Below are 26617 nucleotides of genomic sequence, written 5' to 3' on the forward strand. Positions count from 1 at the left end.
ATTGTCTTGCACAAATAGCCTTGTTATACAAATTTAAGGAATAGCAGACTAGAATAAACATAACCTTTCTAAAAATGACATGCGCACTGACGCCTTTCAGATTAATTATGTATTAAGCATAAAATATGTACAAGTATACAATACACATATCAAGCAAAAGAGCACACTTGTTAATTTGGATATTACAAATCAAATTAGAGAAGTGTTCCTCTACACGTATTTACGTTCGACTCTGATATCGCTCTGGAAATTTATAATGAATGTACTGACGTGTGAAAATATAGGCATTGAGCAAGGAAAGAAAAGACACAATAAGCGTATACATAGAATCCACTCCCTTTCGTAATTTCGTCGGATAACCTCGAATTGACTTTCTTCGATGTATCAGCATACAAATGATACGCACACTCACACTTCATTTTCACTTAAAATTCAGCAATCGTGTGTCAAATTTAAAACAACTTCGACTGACACATATCAAACAAAAATTAGTTTTTTAGTGTATTATTGACTGTTATTACTATATCATTATTGGTATATACTGATTTTATATTATAGATCTTTACAAGTTTTTACAATATCATGTACATACATAATAACTTTATACATAATAACTTAATGATGAAAACAACAGATAAAATATAAATTTATAAGATATTAAATAAAATTTACAAATGTTCTATTTCTGTATAAAACATTTATTTTATAAAATACATTTTATTTATTACATTGAAAATATATGAGAAGTAAAGAACATGTCAAAATATTGATTTTTTAATGAATATAACAAATATCTTTATATTAAATAAATTTTTAAGAAAATTGATATTTTTATGAAATTCTCGTATCTTTTTGAGAATATGAAAAATATTTAACTAAGTTAAAAATGTTTAAAAAAGAATAAGTCTGTAACTATCTTTTTCACATATCGTAATCATCGTGATAGCAAATATATAACTAGTGTAGTTTCAAAGTATGGCAACGCGAACCAAATATTATTGATAACTTACATATAATATTGTAAATTTCGTATATTTTAAATATGGTAAATGTGGTATATTTTGTAATCTTTTAGAATTATATTTGTACAAATCATTGTACGAATATTTTTGCGATACAAAATAAGTATTTCTTAATTTTTTAAATCTGTATCCTTTTATATGAATAAATTTGATATTATTCTTTTTTAATCTAAAATTGACACTTATTTGATACTTATTCGGTTTGTTAAAATAAAATATAAACAATTCGGTGATAATAAAGAACTTAATGAAACTACACGATGTACATATTGAACTAAATTCTGTACGTTTTGATATTGCACGAATACAACCCTTTTACCGGAATTTTAAAACCGGAAATGAAATGGAAACTAAGAACCGAATGTTTATAGCGACATATTTTTTCAATAATAAGAAACAGTATTCGTAACTTTTAGTAATTAATTTTATTTTGAAATGGAACATACACATTGTTATCCCTAAAAATCTTAGAAATATTAATCTGCATAAAAATTATTTTATTATTTATATTATTTTCAAATTAAGTTTCTCAGTCTTTTCTCCCAGAATACTGTAATTTTGAGTTAGGATATACTTCAGACATACAGTAGTTACTAAAAATTGCTTCATTATACTTACTTTATTATAATATTAAACGTAACCCCTTATATAAATATATTAGGATATCTTTTATGATTCACTTTTATTATTTCTTTTTTTATAATTTTATTTTATACTTCATTTTCTTTTTATTCGTGACTTTTTAATACGTTTTAGTCAAGTTTTCACCGTGATTTAACACATTCTGTTTCGTTACACGACTTTTTAAATATGTTTTATTCATATTTGCACGATTTGTTAAATACATTTTGCTTATTTTTATCTTCAAATCCGGGAAACCTGTAAATATTCAAAAATGTTATTGAATGCAATTCTGTATTTCAAACTGTTTTTTCTATTATTAGCTTTAGTTTAACACAAGTTTTATGCTTTGTTGCAAATCAAATATTTTGTTACTTTTTATGATAATCGTGTAACTATCATCCACCGTGTAAAAAGAGTCGTATGTATACAACACATATTTTAGTTCTTAAAATAATATATTAAATTTCTTAGAACAATCATTTCATTACTGAATATTGTCTATAACTTTATTTAAAAATTACTTTTAGAAAAATATATCAAATTTATAATTTGCCCACGAACCCTTAATAGTTATTATGTGTATATCAAGATGTAAGTAAGGGAAGATATATCATGAAATATATTTGTGAAATGTATTGCTTAAAATATTTTGTATTTTGTAAATTATCTTTGTAATAATGATTGTGATTAAAAATAAAACTTTTATTTGATGAATAGAGATATTCTTTTCTATGTTATAAAAAGTGAGGGTGTTCTAACCCATAGTTGCATAATTTTTATGCAATTATTTTTGTATCAATATTTAATTTTTAATTTTAAAAAAGTTTTAAACTTAATAAAAGTTTAAAAATATTTTGTTATAAAGCGATCGTCTTCTTGTAGTAGAAATAGCTAATATCAGTGCCTGCTATAAACTTCAGTTTCCTTTACTTTTGAAGTTTTCAATTTTAAAAATAAAATTTAAAATTTTTAATTTCACAAAAATGAAATTTTGAAAAAAAGAGGAAAATATATAAAACCGAGGAGCTATAAATAATTCATTTTTAAATTATAAAAGCGTTAAATTAGCAATTTAATTAAAGTCATAATTTAAGTGATTTCACGTCAAAGTTCTCAGAGAACAATGAAATAGTGTCACAATTGCACACAAGAATAAAAACGAACAAATTTAGTGAAATGATAATTAATTACAGAGTAATTAAAACATGTCTGATCTTTATTTAATTATTTATCTAATTAATTATAATTTCACAAAAATTTGTCGAATCAGACGCAATGCGTTTTGTAATCTTAAACATAAAATCAATTAATTAACATTTTTTAATTAAATTTGAATTAAATTTTTTTCTAAATATAAACTAAATTTAAATTAAATTTAATATCTGTAGTTTAAAAACATCAACGTCGTGTAATGGTTTTTCGTATCATAGAAGATGTCTTTTAAAAGACAGATTAAAATTTTTATCAATGCGCTTACCTCTTTTTTCAAAATCGGTACGCGTTAAAAAACCCCTTTGTCTCCATAGCATTAGCTTAAGGTGTCACAGCGCGACTTAAATGCTAATCGATAACGATCACGCAATATCGTAAACTTTTGGAAGTGCGCCTTTTGTTGAAAGGGAGGGTTACAGTGGAGTTCACGGTTTGCGTTCGCGGTTTCATCGTACGACCTCGAGCGGCTCCGTATCTTCGACATATTGGCATACAGGTCGCGTGTATACGCTGCGACAATATGAAGAAACATAAGCGCGCATACTCATCGGCCAGTGGTTATACGTATGTACATCGCAACATTTATGAGGAGGTCATCGGATGGCAAAAGAAAAAGAGTAATAGGTAGACCGAATAAAAGAAGGAGAGGTTAAGTGGGGGCGGTGTGTATGCGTGTGTAAGGTGTCTCCTCGCGAGTTGGGTGCAAGGAATAGCTCGGTTATTGTTGGCGGATGACACGAAAACACCGACGGTCATCAGGCGTATAAAAGTACGACGAATCTTACCCTGAGGCATCAGTCTCCTGGCGATCCTCTCGCAAACAAACATGGCTGGAAAGGTAAGGAGTGCTTAGTCGAAGTACACCAACTTGGATGATCGTCTAGTTTTAACTAGCTTTATCAATCGAATATTATCACTTAAAATCGTGATACGTTTCAATTTCTAACCAATCTGCATCAGATGTATTATTCCCCTTCTTTCCTTTTTGCATTTACTTCTCGATATTTCAATCTCTTTGTTTCTTCATATATTTCCCCCTTTTCCTTTTACTTCCACTATATTTGAAATAAACGTGACAAATCAGGCATCTAATACGTTTCAATGCTCTTAAATTTCAGCTCGTCGTATTCTTAAGCTTGGCGGTCCTTTCAAAGGGGGCGGTAATACCAGCGATACCAGCAGTGCCTGCACCTGTGGTAGCAGCAGCGAAACTTGAAGATTTAGATGCTGCACCTCAATATAGTTTTGCATATGATGTCCAGGATGCTGTGACCGGCGATTCTAAAGCCCAATACGAGACCAGAAACGGCGACATAGTGCAGGGTAGCTACAGCCTGATCGAGGCAGACGGCACTCGACGTATCGTCGAGTATACGGCGGATCCCATAAATGGTTTTAATGCGGTGGTTAGCCGAGAACCAGCGACCGCTGTGGCCGCCATTGCCGCTCCATTGGTACCATACGCACCTGCTATCGCGCCTTCTGCGGCTGCTGCACCTGTTTTACCGGTAGCACCTGCACCAGCGCCAGCTATCCCAGCTAGCGGTCCAGACTCCGACGTTGAGGTTGTTGAGGCTAGATCTGGACCTCTCACAGCCGCTCCAACCACTCGCGAGGAACAGCTCCGACAACAGCAAGAACAGCAGCTACAACAATTGAAAGAAATTGAGAGGCAACAGCAAGCGCAACAACAACAGCAGTTACAGCAATTACAACAACTTCAACAGCAATCCAGACTGCAGCTACAACAGCAAATTCAGCAACGCCAACTGCAGAGGATACAGCAAGGGCAGGAAGCTCAGCAAGAGCAGGAACAGCAACAACAACCTCATCAACGACAGCAGCAACAAGGTGCACCAGTGAAAGCGCTTGCCACCCCAGTACAACTGGCGGCGAGAGCTCCACAACCTGCAAGATTGGTTAGTTTGCCAGCAGCCAAAGCTGTTACCAGTTACGCGAGTTATCCTAGTGCATATGCTTATACGGCCGCTTACTCGTCGCCCTTAGCTTATGCAGCGCCCCTTGGTGGTCTCACTTATGCACCCGCCTCCGCACTCCTCTGAAGTCTCTGTTTTTTTTTAAGATTGTTTTGTTATTAAGTCATGCCCGCCTTATTGACGAAGTCAACGAAGTTACAATAAATGTCTCTTTACAATGAATTATACGAAATCACCTGATTTGTGAATCCATTCAATTCCAGAAATTCTGAAATGTAGCTGTATGCAATTATTAAACATATTTACATTTCTTGCATATGTTAGGTTCGAAACGTTCTTCCACATAGCTTTGGGGAAATTATTACACTAGAGGAACTAGAATTCCTCGGTCGGTTATAGTAGATGCACAAACACAGTAAACAGACTTTTTAAGTATGTCTTTCAAGACAAATGTATATATATTATGTACTGAATCTGTTTCATCAAGAAGCCTTTAAAAAACTAGTTCCTTGTTTTCACATTCTACGAATATACAATTCCAAGAGAGCACAAATTTACGACGTATTAAGCAATCCTTCAAAAGAAATGTCTTCTGTCCACTATTGAAACATTTTTAACCAGTTAATAAGGTATCACAAATCAAAACAATTATCTGTACACTACATTCGATGAAACTTGTAAACAAGCATCCACTATAGGACTATATATCTTCTTCGGTAATACTTCGTGGAATAGTAACACCACTGGTATTTTCGCAAAATGATAACGTTGTTTCAGACACGTGGACACATTTTTATTCCATGCAGCATGGCGTCTCGTGCCGCGATCGTTGCACCGTGGATAAACGGGAAGATTTATTATTCAACAGGGTCTGGTTTTCTTTCTGGATTACGTGCAGAAGCTCGTGACGGGGCCAGTGTCCTCGTAATCTCCGTAGCCCCGGCACAATCGATTACGTCGCCACGACCTACGTGACCGTGTGTAGGCGTAATAAGTAAAAGCGTCGCGAATAACGTCGATCAATGTCACAGACGTACGCGGATCGATCACTCGTCACGTTCATCCGCGCGAACTTCGATTCATCGCACTCGATTACCGTTACGCAAGTCGACGTTGCGACGTCGCGAGGTCCTCTGTGTTTTACGCAAGAAACTTTACGTATGTTCGTTCGCACATGCGTACTCGCGACTCGACCTTCCACTACGTGCACGTAATAGACTAGGCGAATTGTATATACCTTGTTGCGTTGCATTTTTATGGAATGTGGTATAGAAGAGTTATTTATGGCGGATACTACTCTTTGTTCAGTTTCGAGATTATTACGTAATGTGTAAATGATATTCTAGTTTAAAGAGTGACAGGTGGTTGATATGTAATTATGATTATGGAGGGTGGAAACAAGCATAGTAGAATATTAAAAAGATCGTTCCAGATGTAATAGTGTTTTTAGTTTGAAGAAATACCGAAATCTTGATATAAAGGGAGTTTAAGGTTATATAATGTAATTAAATATGTACTTGTCGAATATGATTATCCCCATTTTACTTAAGCTGTGTAAATTAAGTATTCTAATTTAAATATTGATTTAATAAATTATGTAAGTAACAAGTTAATATGAGATAATATGAATTAATTTCAAAGTTGGAGCAGATTTCAAAATTTTATGAATATATTAGAATTATTTCGTTTTATCTATTGTTAAATTTATTTTTATACTTGATATAGAAGTATTAGTATTTATGTTTAAAAAGTATGTAAATGTCTTATGATATTGATGATTTATAGGATAATTTAATATTTCGATAAAAGAATAGAGTAATGAAATAGCATAGTATTTCTATAAGTAGTTTCGTCTTGTATATGTCAGGCGTATACAGTATACGACGATACACAGATATTTTTAACCAACTAATGTAATAAAAACTACGTAATATATACATTATAATAATATTATGAATTATTAAAATCTGTTACGTGTTATCTATAACCAAAATTTTGTATTTTATTAAGGAATTGAAGTTTATAATTATTATGTTTAAAATGTTGAAAATTTATTTTTATTTCATTTTGGAATATAATAATATTTTAAGTTAATAATAACATTTAAGAAATATTGATTTATTTAAATTATGATACAAATAGTATGTTATATAATTTAAATTCTAGTATTAATTTAAAAGTAAAATATATTTTTACTTTATTTAAAAATTATTTATTTCTATTTAAAATATATTTTTCTTTTTTAGAATAATCTGTTCGTTCTTGAATAACTATTTAGTTCTAAATAGTTCTATATCTGTTCTAAAAACTAATCGATCGTATAAAATTGTAAATAAAATTACCTACAATTTAAACAAACAATTAAGAATATTCACCTGCATTAAAAAGAAAATGAATATATTTTATTTCTGTTATTCTTTAACAACAAACGTTAAAAGCAAAATTAAACGTGCGATAGTCTGATACATTACCGACTATTACTACTGCAGCTCTATCTGATTATTATGAAATTCATATTAATCCTTACACTTTAATAGAATTTCGTATATATATGTAATGTTTCATTTTTATGTACTCACATATTCATTTAATTTGAATATAAGTGTGAATGACATACGCCACAATTTTTTTTACAAAATCAAATATATTAATTATGTTATGGTATAAATGATGTATTAATTTAATATATCAAAATTTTAATAAATCAAATTAACAGATACATTACTTTTGTACGTGACAAAAGCTGAACACATCAAGGACGCGATTTTTAATTGCAGCTTTAATTATCTGTAGAAAAAAAACTATACATCATTTTTAACAGTCACTATACAACGGGTATTTACACCAAATTAACACGTACACAAAGACATTTCGAAACACATTAAAGTCCTTATGTAATATTATGCAATATCTGTATAACACGTTTTCACTTTAAAATTATTTCACTTTTCTGGAATAACGGGTCACAATTGTGTCGTTGTACGAAGCAGCGATAATTTTGATTGACTTACGCTAATAGTAATGTAACACGTTAAAGAGGTATAAAATGAAAGGTAAATAAGGACGTTCTAGGTTCGAGAAAGAAAGGAAACGTTTTTTATACGCAGGTACGTAATATCTATCGGAGAGACCCTATCCTAGAATAAATTAATCAACGAGTTGCTATATATTTTAAATAATTTTTTCTTATAAATCGCTATTTCTTTAAAGAAAAATGGTTCTTGTTTCCGTTTTACTGAAACTTGTATATTGAGCGATAATATTTATAAGAATGTTACTTATATTCAATCTCAATTGAAATGTCAAAATATTATTCTCAAATGGATTAATTAAACATACTTGAAAAATTATATGAAATTAAAATATCAAAATACTTAAATTTTTTTCCAATAATTTATAAGTATCGAAAATATCGAATTGAATAAAATATTATTACAGTTGTAATGAAATACTATAGAAATAAATTAAAAGCCTTTACAGATATAGTCACTGATTATGTAGTATCCACAGTGTATCTTCATATACATGAATTTACACTGACCTTATGACCTTAAGAATAATAAGTTTGTGAAACTCTTTATTTATCGCATTAAGAGTCAAGAATTTATTGTATACATCTATATAAATCATTAACACAAAAATTCATTTTTATCTTATATAATATATCAAATTTAAGCAAATACATATATCGTAAATGTTTCTTGAGATACAAAAAGTATAGAAAATTAAAGTACCAAATATTTTGATGAAATTAATAATCGCCATAACTTAAATTTTAACAATAAACTATTCATTTATTGTACATAGAAACAGAAGTTTAAAATGAAATATATTAAATACTAAATATTGAAACGAGCAATATTATAATAGTAAGCATAAAAATTGGAATTTGGAACTCCTAATCCCTTACAATCAGAAAAAACAATAAAAACATTTGCAGTTAATAATAACCGAATTAAATCGGTTTGGAAAATCCTGTGACTGCAACTTAACATTTCCCATTTTAAAGTATTATATAATTAATTACATAATAATTACATTTTCCACTTGTACCATTTTATTCGCTACTATTCATCTAAATAAACATCCAAAAAACGCATTATAATTATATATAATAAAATTTGTCATTCGCTCGAGAACCAAGCGAATATGCGATTAAAAATCTCTCTATCCTAACTGAACTACACAAAGCAACAAAACAAATGTTTACAGGTGAGTACCATAGTGACTAAGGTACAAGATTTCAAGAACTAATGGAAAAATGAAATGACGGTGTACGTGGAATGAAATGAAACGTCAACGAGAAACGAGATCATCGGATATAGCGACGAATAAGAACGTCGTCGAAGAATAAACACGATAAAATATGGCCGAAGGATAAAGTCGCGAGATACCGACGAAGGACAACGTGATAAAACGCCAATGGAAAGTAACAGGCGATAAAATATTATCGACGTGTAGGACAATAAAAAAATTACAAGGATAGTGAACAGCGGCAATAAGCCAGCCCTTGGCCGACCTCGAAAGGGCCCGAGTGGTCTCGATTTTGCCGAATCGGTTACATACCTGTTCATACCGTCCAACTTTCACCGAATAAGCCAGGGCTGCAGCCGCGGCCGTCAAATTACCGCGCCCAATGTCACGATGTGGCTCCTCGTAATCGCGCCCCGTATTACGTGGCTTGCTACACAAGAAACCGGTTCACTTTTGCCGGACCGGTTGTGGAAAGAATTCGACCAAATGGACAATGTATCGCCTGCGGGTGGAACCCGAATCCGTATCCTTTTATCGATTTCAATTAAACCGTGAAACTATTTTTACCTATCTCTTATACCGTGCATTGTTTGTTCTATGACTTTACAGATGACACGCGTTTCTTGCTGCTACTCGAGCATCCCGGCGACTGAACAAGCAGTCTACTCGAGAGGGACCATTTGATACCGTTGCGAGTTTCTCGGTGAAAGATGAGGTGTGTCGTTTGAGTGAAATTTTTAAACGCTCGATCCGCGAAAGTTCAAGGGTAACGTTTTAAGTGGTAAAAAATGGCGAATTTGTGAATTCGTGCACCGGTACTCTTTGGAGATCTCTGTTTCTATAAACACTCGTTGTATTAGTAGGTCCATTAATGGATTTATGAAGCATGCTAATTAGCGTGGATATTAATTAATATATACCGAAAATAATCAGAGATAATAACGTTCAAGAAGCAGCGATTTTATGAATTCATGCATCGGTTCTCTTTGGAGATCTCTCTTTTTATAAATGTTCGTTATCTTAGCAGGTACATTAATGGATTTATGAAGCATATTAATTAGCGAGGATATCAATTAATATATTCCGAAAATAACTGAAGAGAATAACATTTGTGCAAAGGTTACGATAGTTTAATAATCGGGAGAAGAAAATTTCGATGATCGAACGTTTATGTGAAATCGGTATTTGTGGTTCGATTGGCATTTTGATATTCCTTGTTTTTTATGTTTTTGTTTCGATTTTTTTATTTTTATCTTTTGCAACTGACATATTTCGATAGATTTTAATTCAGCGATTTCTGCATCGCAACTTGGAAGCTGTAGCTAAAATTGTATTCGGATAGAGACTACTAAGAAGATTTTTCATGATATTCGTGAAACGTTTTAAGTAATAATTGAGAATAAGATTATATATGTATCTAAAATATTATTGCGGAGTAAATTTTTTTGCAATTGATACAGATTATCGGAAATGATAGTCTTTTGAATTACACTATAAACAATATGGAATCTGTTCAAGTTAATAATGATTTAATTAATTTTTTATTTAAAACCGTGTCGTTAAAATTCGACTTCATAATTTTTCCCATGATATACGTGCAATCGATTTTTCAGTAACAATTATCCCTCTTCTTACTCTATTTCTGTTTCATTTATCAAGACTGATCAACTTTAATTATTTAAAAAAAAAAATATAACTAATTACTATAAACTGCAATGTACAGGGTATTCAATTTAAGTCGACGCAATGAAAAATCTCATAAATAACTGATTTTAGAAAAATTATCAATCGCGTGTCTTTTAGTATTCAATACTTTTGTTATTTTGCGTCTCGAGTAATGTCTTTCTAAGAAATTTTTCGTCGCGTCAACTTAAATGGGAGGTCAACTTAAAAGGTCAACTTAAAAGGTCAACTTAAGGTGTTTTATATAACACATTAAAGAAATGAAAAATTTGTCATCCATATGAAATACAAATAAAAATAAAATTCTTTAAAATGTATGATAACATAATCGAGATCGAAATATCTACGAATTATTATTATTATTATTATTATTATTATTATTATTATTATAGATGTAGGAAAGAATACGAGTTTCGAGTTAATTTCGGGAACATTTTGGAAGAAGACAAATTTTGAGGTTAGGTTAGGTTAAAATAAAGTTAATTTTGGGAAGAATTTCGTGGAAAAATTAAAGAATTTGGGAGGAATTTAGGAAGAGATCTAAAAATTGGAGAAATGAACTGGAACAAATAAGATCGTTACGGAGGTAGGAAAGAATACGAGTTTCGAGTTAATTTTGGGAACATTTGGGATGTTGCATGTCAAACAAATTTCCATTCGACTTTCCATTATCTTCAACGATCTGTAAAAATAACTAAATTTACCTCTTCCACAATCAAATCCCACCGAATTCAAAGACCGTTTTGGCGTAACTTTCGATAGATTTATACGTAGATAGACTTGTATTGTAAAACGAATGTGAAAGCACACGGTTCCGATACCTCATTGCGAGCAATCAATCGCCGGTTGATAACCGAGTCACGTAAACAGTAGAAACAACTGCAGGTGCTATCGTGACTGGGGTATGCCTTTCTTCTATGGATTAAAAGGTTACAAGGCGTTTCTGCGTACACGACAATGAGAAACCGATGCGTATATTACAAAAAGGCGGATTCCCTCGTTTCCACGCATTTTTTCTTCTTTTTCACCTGATAATTCGCCCATTGGAAGTAATTAAACTACGTAATCGGAATCTCATTTGGCCAACCACGCGCATAAATTATCATACATAATTATAATCACGTAACGCGATTAATTGTGAAACGATTGGTCTCAAAAGTCCCGTCGCATACTAATGTCTATTGAAACTTCGAATATAATCTATTCTTTCCCCGAATTAAACGGAATTTCCCGAATCGATTACTTCCCTGGAAGAATATCATTCGTCGTTCACAGTGATCTTTTTTTCCACGGTAATTTCCGTGGAACCAAATCGAAAGGTTTCAGAATACGTTCGTCACCGAAAAACTTTATCATTCTGGTTCACTTCTATTACGCAATCATTTAAATCGAGGACGGGAACTCAGACGCCTTTCTCCCATGGTAATGGATTCGAGTCCGTGTGATCGAGATGAATTTCGGCGTACATATTTACCGTTCGTTTTCCTCGTTACCAAGCTCGTTGATGTTCGACATGCATCATTGATTTTACCAAATTCCCGATTCTCGCATTCTTTCATACTTCTATAACGATTTGTTCCAGCTCATATTTTCAAAGTTTTTAGACCTTTTCCTAAATTCTTCCTAAATTCTTCAACTTTTCCACGAAATTCTTCTCAAAATTAACTTTATTTTAACCCAATCTAACCTCAAAATTAGTCTTCTTCCCAAATGTTCCCGAAATTAACTCGAAACTAGTATTATTTCCTACCTCCATAACGATCTTATTTATTCCAGCTCATTTCTCCAATTTTTAGATCTCTTCCTAAATTCCTCCCGAATTCTTTAACTTTCCCATGAAATTCTTCCTAAAATTAACTTTATTTTAACGTAACCTAACCTCAAAATTAGTCTTCTTCCTAAATGTTCCCGAAATTAACTCGAAACTCGTATTCTTTCCTACCTCTATAACAATCCTATCTGTTCCAGCTCATTTCTCCAATTGTTAGATCTCTTCCTAAATTTTTCCCGAATTCTTTAACTTTTCCACGAAATTCTTTCCAAAGTGAATTTTATTTTAACGTAACCTAACCTCAAAATTAGTCTTCTTCCCAAATTTTTCGCGAAATTAACTTTTGTTAACTTTAGCTTTCTTCCCAAATACTTCCCAAATGTTTGGTAAAATTAATTTTAACCAGTCTCGAAATTTACAATAAATATCCTTCTCAAACTCATTTTTGAAGCTTGAAATTTACAGCAAATGGCGTCCTATCTTGGTCTCGAAAGTCTAGGTTAACGTGCGACGTTTCTTTCTCGAAATTAATCCAAATAGATTTGCATGCGAATAAACGGGTAAGATATTAGGAATAGGAATGGGACTTAAACGGTTTGCTCAAAAAATAAAGCACGTAACATTGCTTTTGCCGGTTTTCGTGGATGGGCGTGATCCTGCGCGACGATTCGGGCAACAAAAGTTCTACAGTGTAGAAATTTGACGATGTTGACGCGGGTTGCCTGGTGCTCGTGAAAGAGTACGAAAGTAGAGAAAGTGGGTCAATCCTGGCGACCACCAGAAATAGCTTGACGATCGAGCAACGCGAAATTGAAACGCTACCCTGTGCTCAAGGTTACGCGATCGCATTATTCTACATTCCAAGGAGCACACTGTGACTAAGTACCTTTCCACGCGGAATAAACCAGGTAACCAACAAGACTCGACTAACTTCTTTCTAAAACCTGTTTTCCTTATAGTCTTGTTTTCCACCAACAGTCCCTATACAACGTTAACACTAAATTGACATTAGCTAAAACGTTATAACAAAAGTCAAGAAGCACTAGTACTATTTACTAATTACTATACTAGTTACTGTACTAGTTACTGATAGTAATTACTATCAGCTTCGTATAAAAACCAAAGGTGACTACATATTTTCAGCAACTGGAAAAATAACGAGTCATTTTAACCCTATCGCTCTTAATACAGTAACACTGGCATTGTAGCAGTGTTAGTATCGTAGTATCACTTTAAATAGTAGCCATATTGGCAATTAGTGCAAGATCTCAGTAACTCCACCGTGTATTCGTATACTCTCTTCTTCCTTATCTTTACACGTCGTTTAAATCAAATTAAATCGAATAACACGAATGCGATACAAGCTTCGGATCGAATAATACATCCGTGAAAAGAGGAGCCGGGTCAAGAAACAAGAAATAAGAGGTAAGAAACAAAAGGCAGAGAGGTAGAATTTGTAACGAGTTTAATCGGTCACAAAGAAGTCTGCTAAAAAAATAAATAAAAAGGATTCAGCCTGAGTCGACAGCATTGTGGGCAAGACACGGGTGACGTTTAGAGGTAGTGTGCGGGAGAGGCGTAGGTAAGAGTAGGGGCGGCGATCTTGGCGATGGGTGCTGGGTGCGCGGAGTAAGCGATGGGCGCTGGATGCGCGGAATAGGCGATGGGTGCCGGGTGCGCGGCGTAGGCGATGGGCGCTGGGTGCGCGGAATAGGCGATGGGCGCTGGGTGTGCTGAGTAAGCGATGGGTGCAGCGACCTTGGCGACAGGGGCTGTGTAGGCGATAGCTGGGGCATGGGCGACCGGGGTGGCGATCTTGGCAACTGGAGCCGCGAGGACTGGAGCAGACGCGGCGTAGGTCAGGGGTGCAGCATAGGTTTTGGCGACTGGGGCGGCGTAGGCTACTGGAGCAGCTTCGACGTGGCCTACGGCTTTCACAGCGACGGCAGCTGGTTCCTTGCGGACCACTGCGTTGAATCCGTTGACTGGGTCAGCGACATAGTCGACGGTGCGTTTAGTTCCGTCAGCATCGATGAGGGAGTAGCTACCCTGGACGACGTCTCCGTCACGGGTTTCCTGTTGGCTCTTGGCGTCTCCGGTCAGGCTGTCGTGGACGTCATAGGCGTAGCTGTATTGAGGATGAGGATCGTAGTCAGCATCGACGGTCTTGGCTACCACTGCCTTGGCTACCGGAGCAACTACTGCCTTGGCTACGGGGGCTGCTACTAGAGGAGCAGAGTAAGCCAATGGAGCTCCTGGAGCATAGGCCAGATGTTCCGCCGTGCGTAAAATTCCGGCATTGGCGGCTGCCACGAAGGCGACGAAGATGATGAACTGGAAGAGCAAATAGATTAGTTAGCTTTCTCGATGATGGTAAGACTTGGTGATCGTTATACTCGCGGACGAAGTAGTTTGTAGGACCGGTATAGTACTCGGAGTTCGAACGGATTTGATCTTATTGACTACGAAGTAATCACATAAGTCGATCCTTTACCCACCTTGAATGCCATTGTTGAGAGGATTTGGTTGGTTTGGATCGTCTGAGCGACTGATGATGCCCAACGTTATTTCGGACTGCTTTATATACCAACGATCGGCCCGCTACCATTATGCTCCCCACCAAATTCTTCAGGTTTTGCCGGACTTTCAAAGTTTGGTAGCAGATCGCATCAGCGTTACCGCACTTGAACTTGGCCCGTACATGGGAGTAGTATTCGTATGGTACCATATGTTCACCCTCGATCGTGTTTTTTGATCTACTCATAGATGGGCTAGAAGCAAAGAATGTGTCGATATATCGTTTCTTCGCGATCGATATTATCGATAACGAAATTAACTTCTCATAAGACAGAGACTTGTCTTAATCATTTTTAGAATTGTTTTTGAAACGAGTAACATATTCGGTTGATATTCGATCGATCGATCGGTGACACTATTTTTCAGAGTTTTCCACTTTTTGTGATTCTATTATAAGGAAACATATCTTTGCGCGTTATGTAATATCGTAAGTGGCTTTTGGACTGAACAATCGGGGTCAGCTTTCCCGAATATCGTTGCGATACATCTTAAATTTGGAACAAAGATATTTAACGATATTTCGTGTTAGCAATTTAGTCAAGAGAACCTAACCTCTTCTAGAAAAGAGTGGTTTTATTATATCTTCACTGGGACTCACTCTAACTTAACAATTACAAAGGGATAATTATTTCTTTTTTCACTTTGCTTATTTTTATTCGTTTCCTTTTTCTCCTTATATCAAAATTTAGAAGGGTAATTTTAAGCTTCCGAAAGCCCATACATGCAAATTGAAAATAACAAAATAATGAAAAATTGTATCTATCGAAATTTCTTTCTTCGATAATTTATATTTTTATTCGATGTCAGACTATCGCGTAATATTAATATAATGTAAAATCCAATCATCCAACAATCCTGAAGAATTAATTAATTTCCGTTAACCTTTAATAAACGTAATTTACCATTTTCTTTACATCTGCTGTTCTTGTGTATTCTCTTGTGTATGCATCTCCTTTTCCTTACAACGATTTTCAGCCGCAGACAGCACAGACTGTGCGAAATTCCGCCTTTAGACATTGTCTGGTTCAACGATCTCTGGCAGGACATTTTTCGAATATAAATTAGAAGAAATACAGGAACAATCGTGCCAACGTTACACGTACCAATGTAGCTTGCTGATTTTAACGATTAAACTAGAACATCAGCCTCTATCTCGTTTATACTCCATAGTTATACTCCATTATACTCCATTTCAAGGAATGATCGATAATCCTAATCCTAATACTCCATGATGCTTCGGCAAACTTTTCCCAGATTGCGTTAGCCAAATTGAGGTACCTAACTCTCTATCATCTCACGAGCATCAGAAGCATCGACTCTTCCTTCACGAATTCCGCTGGAAATAAAGCTGTGGGTATCATTTCAATTTGGAGAACGCTCGTATTCGCGATAAACCCAATGCTCGTTGAAATTCAACGGTATCGGGTGCAAATCGATTTTCTAAATTTCTCCGAATTTCGAGAGCAAACAAGACCATGAAAAGGAGAGGAACAAGAAAAGGAAGAGGACGGAATCGGCTCGATACCAGCTGGTCGCGAAACTTTCGAGCAATACGTGTCAGGCTCGTTGGATCCCGATCTACCTCGAACGTTGCGTCACATCTAACGTTACCAGGGAACAGAAGTGGAGCACTTTCATAAAGAAAAAATAGGCGGGCCAGGCCAAATCGCGAAGCCCACCTCAATCGATCGGTAGCCCCGGGCCATCGGAGAACCGTACCGATCCTGATCCAGAATCAAAAACCTCCGCCTTCCACGGCTCTCGGCGAAGCCTTGCCCGAAACGCTATTGTGTACTTCGTGTGAAATCAATGTCACAACTCGAATTTAGGTCTTCCGCACTTGTTGCGCACTGGTCGTTGGAATTTTATTGCCTCCTCTATTCCTGTTCTTTCTGCGACCGACTGCTGTTTCGTATCATTTCGCCTAGCTAATTGCGCGAGTGCGGGGAAATCCCTCGCGTGGCCTTCGAAATGCCTAATGCTTGCTTCTTTCATAATCAAAATTCGTCTTTTCATTTCCTCAATTTTTTGAAATTTCCCTTTAAGTTCGGACGTCGATTTTAATGTGTTTTATTCCAAGCAAAAATAAATGCTTTAATCTTCTTTGAGTTTTCACGAAAATTAAATGCTTTAATTATGTTAATAATAAGAAGAGGAATAAATTTCGTTTTCCTTCTTCTTCGAACACCCAATTCGAATTTATTGGATCCTTTTTTGAGTACCAAAACGCAGAAGTTATTGATGTATTTTGTTAGTAAAAATGAATGTTTTAATTGCTGTAATGGAGTACTAATTTTCTGATTTTTCGTTTAAATGAAAAATTCGATTTTGTTAAATATTATTTTAGAAAAATAATCAAATAAATTTTCTAATTTCTGTGATAGCGCATTTAATACTGTATTTTTTTTTAGATAAAACACTACTTTTTGACGCAGTTGCTAAAAAGTTGCAGTTGTAAAAGTTCAAATGTCTATGTAATTGAATTTTCTTCAGAATAAAAATGAATATTTTAATTCTTTTAGCAATCTATATAATTCTGATCGCGTCTAAACATCGATTTTACTGGATTTTCCTTTTTAAGATAAAAATCAATTTCTTTAATGAGGTGTTGAATTTCGTTTCTCTTTTTTGGAATAAGAAACCAATTTTTGAGACTGGTTAGAAAGCGCCTAAACGTCGATTTTATCACATTCTTTTATAGCATAAATGAATTTCTTAATTTTCTTAATGAGGTACTGGATCTTCTTTTTTCCTCTTTTCAAAATAGGGAATTAACTTAATTTTTGACCAAAGAGTCCAACCATCGTCTTTATTATATCTTTTTCAAAGTAAAGATAAACGTTTTAATTTTCATAATGCCATACTCGATTTTTTTTGTTCTTAAATAGGAAACTATTTTTTGGCATAGTCAGAATGTTGCATTTAAAATTGCGTCAATTTTATTGGACTCTTTTATAACAAAAATGAATATTTTAACATCCTTAATTGCATACCGAGTTTTTGTCGAAATAAAGAATTCTTTGAACTCGTTGATTGTTTTAACTGATTACACTGTAATCACACATAAGACCTTAAGAATAAATGAGAGTAAGAATATACGAATGTCAGAGTCTTCGTTTTACTCCTTTGTTCGACTATTCCAATATCTTTCACCATCATGCTGCACCTGGCCCTCTATCATGCTCTCATCAGTTTGCACATGACGACACAGGGACTTTATTATTACTATTATGTGTAATATTATCAATAAATATCTCTCACATACGAGTTATTCGTGAACTCGTCTTCCTAATCAATTTAATTTGCAAATTGTCGAATAAATGAAATAATAATTTACAATGAATATTAAAATTATTATTAATTCTTAAATGATTAATATTATAGTTATTATTATTTTTCCAGTAACAATTTTCAAATGTTTAGTAATATGCATTAATAAACATCGTATGTATATCTTCTATGAGGAAGAATATATTCTTTTTCGTCCATTAATTATATTCAACACGATATTTTAATTAAAATGTATACCAGACTGCGTCGATGAACAAAGGACTCGTCTAGACGAAAAAAGAAATTGGCATAGAGAGTCGACGGTAGCCAAGACGCTGCTAGTTTATGCCATTACGGGCGAGTAGCAAAAACAGCGTCGTTCTAATAAGTTGACATAATAAAAATTTCCCTATAGACATTAATCGTGCAAAATCCGATCAGCCTTACGTCATCAACTTCTTACATCACCTCTACGCAACCTCGTCCTCTTCTTATTTTTTCATACCGCGAGAAAACCAGTTGATTCCGCCAATTATGGAAGAACTCAAGGTCGTAAGATACAATTTTTTTTTTTGTACCACTGACCTATAGTAAATTCGGTATCAAATAATTCGCACGTTTGTGTTATAGGTAACGCGAACTCTTCTCGTGAAAGTCCGCCTTAAGCGCTGCGATCGCGGAAAAGTCGAGAAACATTTTCGACGCAAGACGATTTCAAATTTATCGAATAAAGTAGAATAAAATAAATTTTGGTAAATGTACGTTCTATATTTCTCATTTATTCCAATATTCTATTTTTACTATATTTTATTTTATTTTTACTATACTGCCATTATTATAGTAATTATTATAGTGTTTCATAAGGTGCTCCACGAGATGCTTAATATCTCTGATATTTTGTTTCATACCAATGAATTAATTATGACGTATAATATTGGATGAATATTTCAATGAATGAACGAAAACGAATTTTCGTAAAAGGATACGAAATTGCATTATAAGCTAAAATGGATGATAATAAAAATTGAGTATGAGTGTTTCGGAGTTCTTCTCGCATTTATGTTCTTGAAGACATCTTGACCTCGAATGTTACCGATAAATGAGAGAAAAGGAAGTATTTTATATTTTAATCTAAATGGATATCTATGGGAAATATTTAACCTTAAAAGTATACAAAAAAATCTATTAAAATAAAAAGTACAAAAAAAGAAAATATAAATTTTTTTATGTATGCTTATGTATAAATTGATCTGTTTACAGTTTATTCCCGTAATGATGTGTCCTGGGAGAGTACTGACATCTTACTGACTATAATTTATCATGATCAAGGTAATTACATTTAAGATTCTTGGAGTTCAATGCAAAAAGAAAAGTGTAATTACAGTAATTTAAATTGCATATTTTTCTCTTCACTTTTACTTTCTTTTGTAGGATAAGGTACACATATATACTTGCATCGACAGGTTGTGAAATACATGAGATACCCCAATTTTATTCAAAATTAGCATATTTGAAGGTATAAAAAAATAAAAGGTAATGAAATAAAATATTTGGCCAACCCCGTATGTTTCATTACATGAATAATTTATTTATTTTAAATAAGAGAAAATTTTTACAACATGGTTCACCAACTTTTTTTGAACTTTTTATTGAAAATCATTTCGTTATAGTTTCGAATAATTTATTTTAAATAAAAAAAAAATTTTGCAAAATGTTTTATTAACGTTGCCAGATTTTTATTAAATTAATTACGTTAGTACGTATTATTCTTTCCATTGTAGATTTAATTAATTAAATCACTAGAAACATTGTCGTAATAATTATATCCTAACTAAATTTTGTTTTAATTTTAAATAATTCAAATAAACGTTGAAATTAGGTTCTATGTAATAATTATTAATAATTCAACGTTAAATAAACCATTAATTTAGATGGCAATGAAATATCTGCATTTCGATCATTATGATGTCGATAAATGCTTTTATAATATAAAATAAATCCTTATATAAATATAAGATAGACACTTTCACAATAAAATTATTATATTCAAGAATAGTGAAGACAAGTATAGTATAATAAAGAAATGATTATAATTAGACTATGTATATTAAAAATAAATATAGTGTGTAAAAAATAAATATAATTTTCTATTAAAGTTTATATAAAATAATTCTATAACAAATGATTTTTATTATTTCATTTTTAATTTAAATCATTTAAACGTATAGTAATTTCATTATTAATATAATCTATTTAAAAATCGGTACATATTTCATTCTTGAAAAAATCTAACGACACCAAAAAGAATCCACTAAAGTACATAAATGTCTTTTAAATTTTCTTTATCTAACAAAATTTATTTAAAATTTAATTTAAATTTTGTACTATTTTATCGAAGGTTCATAATAATGAAATATATCAAATAAATTGGCATAAAGATCCAATAATAAATGAATATATTGAAAATAATCAACAAATTCAAAAAATGAAAGTAGTTGAGTATTTATTTAATTTCTTTAATTTATATCTCATGTTCGGTGTTCACAAAAAAATGAAAAAATACAACGAAAATATAAATAGACAACACATAAATATACAATAAATATAATAAGTATAATGTATATATATATATTTATATATATTATATTTATAATAAATATAAATATACAACATACAAGTTATATTATTTTACCTGTCTTCTATACGTACTTTACGTTACTTTAAAAGTAATTGCTAACGCAGAAAAGGTATAGGGAAGAAAACTGACAGCGTTTCCCTCGAAGAGAAGTCCAAGGGAGGATTAAGTAACTCGTAGCAAGGACGTGGCCTAGTCGATGAAGACGATGTTCACGATGGTCCAACAGCTATCGTCGTTGATCGAATTATTCGTGTTGGGCGTGGTCCGATTTCTTGCTCAATTTTGTGCCACTCTACGGCCGCAAATCGGGTGACCGTCGAAGGTACCGTCACCCAGTTACGTCAGCGCGCCCGTGGGTCCTGGTTGCGCGGTATAAAAGCCGAAAACCACCCGCCTGTGGTATCATTCGCATCACAGACAGACAGATCGAGAGATCTACCAAACAAGCGAGCTACAATGGCCTTCAAGGTATTACCAACTCAGGAATACTAGTAACTTGTTTCAAGGGTACTTTTAAAGCTTACCTCTCGATCATCGACGTGTACCACGATGCATGATAACACAATTTTTCCATACTTATTTCACACTTATACTTGATATTCTTTCGACAAAGCTCGCTACGATATAGTGTAATTATATTTTTCTTCGTATTTTTGATTTCTTCAGTTTGGACGCGTAAAAATGTCCAATGCCTCTAGTGTCTTTTTGACTAACATTTTTTTATTCTACGCTCATGGTTGAAAGTGGAACGCACGTCTACGTTCCCAATTTCGATAACCCTACGTGTACGACTTGGTAACGCCGCTTTCATCAGCTTCTCGAGAACCTTAGAAATTAAAGAACATCTACGTTGATAAAGTAGAATTCTGTATAATTTGAAATTAAAATAGTCTACTTGATAATATTATAACAAACCAATTCCAACTAAAAAATATTTGTTTACAGTTTGCTATCTTCGTCGCCCTCATAGCAGCCGCCAATGCCGGAATTTTACATTCGGCGGAACCTCTGGCCTATGCTCCAGCAGCTCCGTTGGCTTACTCTGCTCCGCTAGCAGTAGCAGCCCCCATAGCCAAGGCAGTAGTCGCTCCAGTAGCAAAGGCAGTGGTAGCCAAGGCCGTTGATGCCGACTACGATCCCCACCCTCAATACAGCTACGCCTATGACGTCCACGACAGCCTGACCGGTGACGCCAAGAGCCAACAGGAAACCCGCGATGGAGACGTCGTCCAGGGTAGCTACTCCCTCATTGATGCTGACGGGACCAAACGAACTGTCGACTACACCGCTGATCCAGTTAACGGATTCAACGCAGTGGTTCGTAAAGAACCAGCTACCGTCGCTGTGAAAGCCGTAGCCGCCCCAGCTCCAGTAGCCTACGCCGCCCCAGTTGCCAAATTCGCCGCTGCTCCAGTTGCGTACGCCGCTCCAGTTGCCAAAGCCTACGCTGCTCCAGTCGCCTACGCTTCTCCAATTGTCAAAACCTATGCTGCTCCAGTTGCCTACGCCGCACCAGTTGCCAAAACCTACGCTGCCCCCCTCGCCTATGCCGAACCAGCCCATGCTTTACTCCATTGAATTCGATCTGTTGTCTTTAGGAATAATGTCTGTCGAATAAAGTACGGTTTTTTTTAGCAATATATGAAACGATTGTACTATTCCTTTTCATTTTTTCCATATATTCTGCTACTTCGTTTTGCTCTTGTGTTAACTTTAATACGTTCTTCATTGTACCTTTTCAGTAACGAGACGCTTGACAAGTGTAAGTATAGCAAATATTCGCCGATGACATTGGTACGCGTGACAAATTAATTGTTTATTTTTAACGCGTATGATGTTATAAAATGGAAAACTATATTTTCAAATTTTATTAAAACCACTTTAAGATCATCATATGTACATAACTATCATTCATTTCTAAACCAATACCTTACAAATAATTAACTAAATGGTCACAATATACACATGTTTTAATACGTTTTATTTTATAGCTGACAAAAAGAAAGTAGATTATTTAAGTACAACTTCAGTTCATAATGCTAAAGAAACTAAGCAACCACAAAATCGTAATAATAGGTACTTGACATAACTGTGTTACATTTGTAAAATACAATAAAAAATGATGCATAATTTCAATAAAAGACAGCTTATAATAATTTCAATAGAACAGCTTATAAGAAATGAGCATTGAGTGAAAGTATTTATATGAGAAAGGATAGTATTTCTAATATTGCAAGTCTTATACTCGCTTTTATTATTCGTTAAGAAGGCTGCTTTTCATTAACAATTCACGGACAGACGTTGGTCTCCAACACTTTCTCTGCCAGTGCCAATGTTGCTGATTACACAATATAACCACGCCTCATATACATCGTTCGTGTGTAATGCACGTAATGCGAGTCGTTGCGATAATCGAGAACACCGGGCAAACCAGATCCGAGCAATGGTGCAAACCTTGATCTACTTATGATCTGGCATACTGTATTTTGTAAGCATTTTTATAAATTTATTGAGCATATTCATAATTAATTATAAAACGATAGTTAATTGTCGTGTCCATAAAGAAAATGTATACGTAATTAAATAGTTTTCTATTATTAAATAACTAAATTACATAAATAAAAAATTGCTTCCTCATTTTTACTCACCTACATTTATACATAACGAAAGAACAATAAGAATAAAAAAGGTGAATAAAATTTCCACTTCCAATTTTATAAAAGCAGGTATAATATATGTTGATCAATTTTATTTAACAAAATTATTATTACAGATATATTACTTTTACGTACAAAAATATAGTTATCTTGCACGGTTTACATACCTGCGTGCATTTATTTGTAAATACACTTTCAAACGAGATGAAAAATAAAAAACTATATTTACTTTTATGTAAATTAATTAAAATTTATCTTTATAATATAGTTTTGTAATGCTACCTATTACAATTTTTCTTTAATATTTACAAATTACATTAGTAACGTTAATAATACAATAGCATAAACATGTTACTTTTTCTTAACCTAATTATTAAATATCTTGTCTTTTAGTTAATATAAACTATATTAATATATTTCATATAAAAATCAAAAATAATGGTAGAAATCATTCTTTTAAGTATTAGTTTGTATTATACTTTTTACTCTTGATTTCCTCTTTCTGGTGGGGCTAACCTAGAAATTATTATGCATAAATACATAAATATAATTAAATACAAAACTCATCTACTTTATCCGAATTATATTCTAGAAATATGAGTTGATTAAATTTAAATTATATTACTTTAATTATAATATTATAATAAAATTTTATTATATTCACATTGAACTTACTTATGAATAGTTACATAATCTTCTGCGAGGACATTAGATGTATCTAAAGGAGTTAAAAATGTAAATTGACTTTGTGGATGCGTTTTAGTATGATCCAAAAGAATATCCATTATGATCCGACGATTTACCTTGTCCTAGTTAAAACATCAGTTGGTGACTATTATATCAAATATTGAATATTATACACAAATTACGCAATTATAATATTTATAGTATAATATTTTACATACCATAAATACGTCAAATTCATCAAGAAAATAAAAAGGTAAACCAGTACAATCCCAAAGAGCTAAGATAAAAGCAACGGTCGAATACGACCTTTCACCACCTGATAATGATCTTGCATCATTGATTGATTTACTACTGTCACTTGAATGTACTTCAAGTTCAAGTACTCTTCGTGCGTGATCAATATTTATAACACCCTGATAGAAATAAATTAAAAGATGTCATAAAAAATAACTATTCTTTTTCCTTAAATAAACACTTAATTATACATACTTTTTTATTTCGCAAAGCGAGCACGTTTGAAAATGAATTTTGAATATTATTTCCATACATATGTTTCATGTCCAAAAATAACTCTTTCCGAGTTTGTAGTCGTTTTAGATGTAACTATGATATATAGATACAAATGTAAATACTCTAATAAACAATTAAGTAACAATATGCATTAAAATGTTATAACCTACTTGATAATTCTTTTCAATTTTGGAAATCAAATTTATATTTTTTCCACATTTTGCTTCCTTTTCTTTTAATTCCCTATGTAATTCTTCAATAGTACCAAACTGTCGTTCTATTTCATAAATTTTATGTTTTAGATCTTTAAATAATCTTTCAAGTTCATTAACTGATCTGAAAAAATATAAAGTATTTTATAATAATATAGATTTTAATATTTAATACCATAGGTTTTTAAAAATTTTTGTATTTAATACATAAGGTGTCATTTTGCTAACCTTGTCATATCTATTCTATCACAACGATTCCTAGCATTACATACTGCTTTTTCAGTACATCTTCGTTGTTGTTCAAGCTCTGCTGTTGCATTCTGTAAAGTTTGGTGTACTGTTTGCAGTTTTTTTGCAGCACGTCGAGCCTTTGCATGCATCTCTTCTTTTTCATTTTGCAATTCTTTTATACTTTCCTACATAAAAAATAGTTAACACATTTAATGCAAATATAATTAAAATAAATCACAATTTGTGTATACCTTTAAAAGATTAATTTTTGAATCTAGACTTTGTCTTAATTCTCTATGGCGTTTAACTTCTTCCTCTAAATATTCAACTTTTCTTTGAAGTTCGAGGACACTGCCATTTAAACTTGATTCTTCATATTTTTCTTGATGTAATTTTTTTTCTAACTCGCTTAATTCATTTTTCTATATGAAATAAAATTAAAATTTATATAATGTTTAAATATTGATTAAAAAACATATATATTTAGGTATAACTTACAAACACAGTCACAGATATAGCTTCATTAGCTTCAATTTCATCTTTTAAATCACTAATTGATGCTTTATATTGATTTTGAATAGCATGAAGTTTTGTGACCTTTGCACTAACAGAACTTAATTCAGAACTCATGCGTTTTTCTTTTTCACAAGTTATTCTATATGATTTTATGATATTACATTTTTCATTTTCTATAACACGAATCTCTTCTTCCAGTGCACTAATCATAAAAAGAAACTTTATGACATTTAAAACAAAAAATATTATAACACAATACATAAAGAAAATCATACTTAATAGCATCTGTAACAGAAACTTGAAGAAATTTAGCTTTCAAGCCTCGTGGACCACCATAACTTCTGTAGTGTGGATCTGGAAAAAACGTATCACCGTGTTGAGTGAACGTTCTTTTACAGTTTCGTGGAACTTTGGTACCATCAGACATGATTTCAGCTGCTTCTTTACTAGTTGGAATTAGTAAAACGCATTCAACTTCACGTTGATCGATTAAACAATTAGCAACAATGGGATCTGATATATCCATTGCGTCCAAAAGATTAGAATAACGTGATGAATTGACACAATGAGCACGAACATCATGAATCTAAAATTACGTATTATATATCTACTATACTATAACATATAGTATATTATATTATAACACAAATTTTGTAAAGTAAGTTTCTTACAACATTATAAAATTTACTGCATATGATCTGTGGAGTTCTTTCATTTAAATAGATTTCCCTCATAATTGCATTCAATACTTTAGCATCATGACTATTATCTACGCAAAACGTACTAAAAGTACTTGCTCCCAAATAGTGTTCAACA

The 26617-nt window shown here is 32.9% G+C and overlaps 4 protein-coding genes across 4 annotated transcripts in view; 2 read left to right on the forward strand and 2 right to left on the reverse strand.

The window, feature by feature from the left end:
* Positions 1-3934: 3934 nt before the first annotated feature.
* CPR3 (cuticular protein 3) lies at positions 3935-5383 on the forward strand (the record flags this gene model as incomplete). The annotated part of the gene is made up of 1 exon (XM_017899604.1): positions 3935-5383. A coding segment is annotated over one exon (987 nt), but the record flags the coding sequence as incomplete, so codon positions are not given.
* An 8674-nt stretch (positions 5384-14057) lies between these two features.
* Positions 14058-15111, reverse strand: CPR2 (cuticular protein 2). Its single transcript, XM_017899589.1, has 2 exons — positions 15002-15111; positions 14058-14844 (listed from the first exon to the last, which is right to left on the reverse strand). The coding sequence occupies exons 1-2, from the start codon at positions 15109-15111 to the stop codon at positions 14058-14060; spliced, it is 897 nt and encodes a 298-aa protein (XP_017755078.1).
* Positions 15112-21406: 6295 nt separating this feature from the next.
* Positions 21407-22566, forward strand: CPR1 (cuticular protein 1). The gene is made up of 2 exons (XM_017899596.1): positions 21407-21456; positions 21934-22566. The coding sequence occupies exons 1-2, from the start codon at positions 21445-21447 to the stop codon at positions 22564-22566; spliced, it is 645 nt and encodes a 214-aa protein (XP_017755085.1). The 5' UTR covers positions 21407-21444.
* Positions 22567-24103: 1537 nt separating this feature from the next.
* The window catches only part of SMC6 (Structural maintenance of chromosomes 6), a 6021-nt gene continuing 3507 nt past the window's right edge, over positions 24104-26617 (reverse strand). Inside the window, exons 11-20 of the mRNA XM_017899616.1 lie at positions 26473-26617; positions 26077-26387; positions 25784-26003; positions 25537-25707; positions 25283-25470; positions 25013-25178; positions 24822-24935; positions 24551-24745; positions 24321-24454; positions 24104-24161 (exon numbers count right to left, since the gene is read on the reverse strand). Of these exons, the coding sequence (XP_017755105.1) occupies positions 24128-24161; positions 24321-24454; positions 24551-24745; positions 24822-24935; positions 25013-25178; positions 25283-25470; positions 25537-25707; positions 25784-26003; positions 26077-26387; positions 26473-26617 (1678 nt within the window). The 3' untranslated portion in view covers positions 24104-24127. The remainder of the gene's footprint in view (positions 24162-24320; positions 24455-24550; positions 24746-24821; positions 24936-25012; positions 25179-25282; positions 25471-25536; positions 25708-25783; positions 26004-26076; positions 26388-26472) is intronic.

The sequence above is a fragment of the Eufriesea mexicana genome, unplaced genomic scaffold, assembly GCF_001483705.2.
Source record: "Eufriesea mexicana isolate 0111107269 unplaced genomic scaffold, ASM148370v2 scaffold953, whole genome shotgun sequence".
NCBI lineage: Eukaryota > Metazoa > Arthropoda > Insecta > Hymenoptera > Apidae > Eufriesea > Eufriesea mexicana.

Coding starts and splice junctions, on each gene's coding strand:
- CPR2 (XM_017899589.1), bottom strand. CDS start 15,111: ATGGTAGCGGGCCGATCGTTGGTATATAAAGCAGTCCGAAATAACGTT. Junction 14,845..15,001: donor TCTCAACAATGGCATTCAAG/GTGGGTAAAGGA, acceptor AATCTATTTGCT/CTTCCAGTTCATCATCTTCG.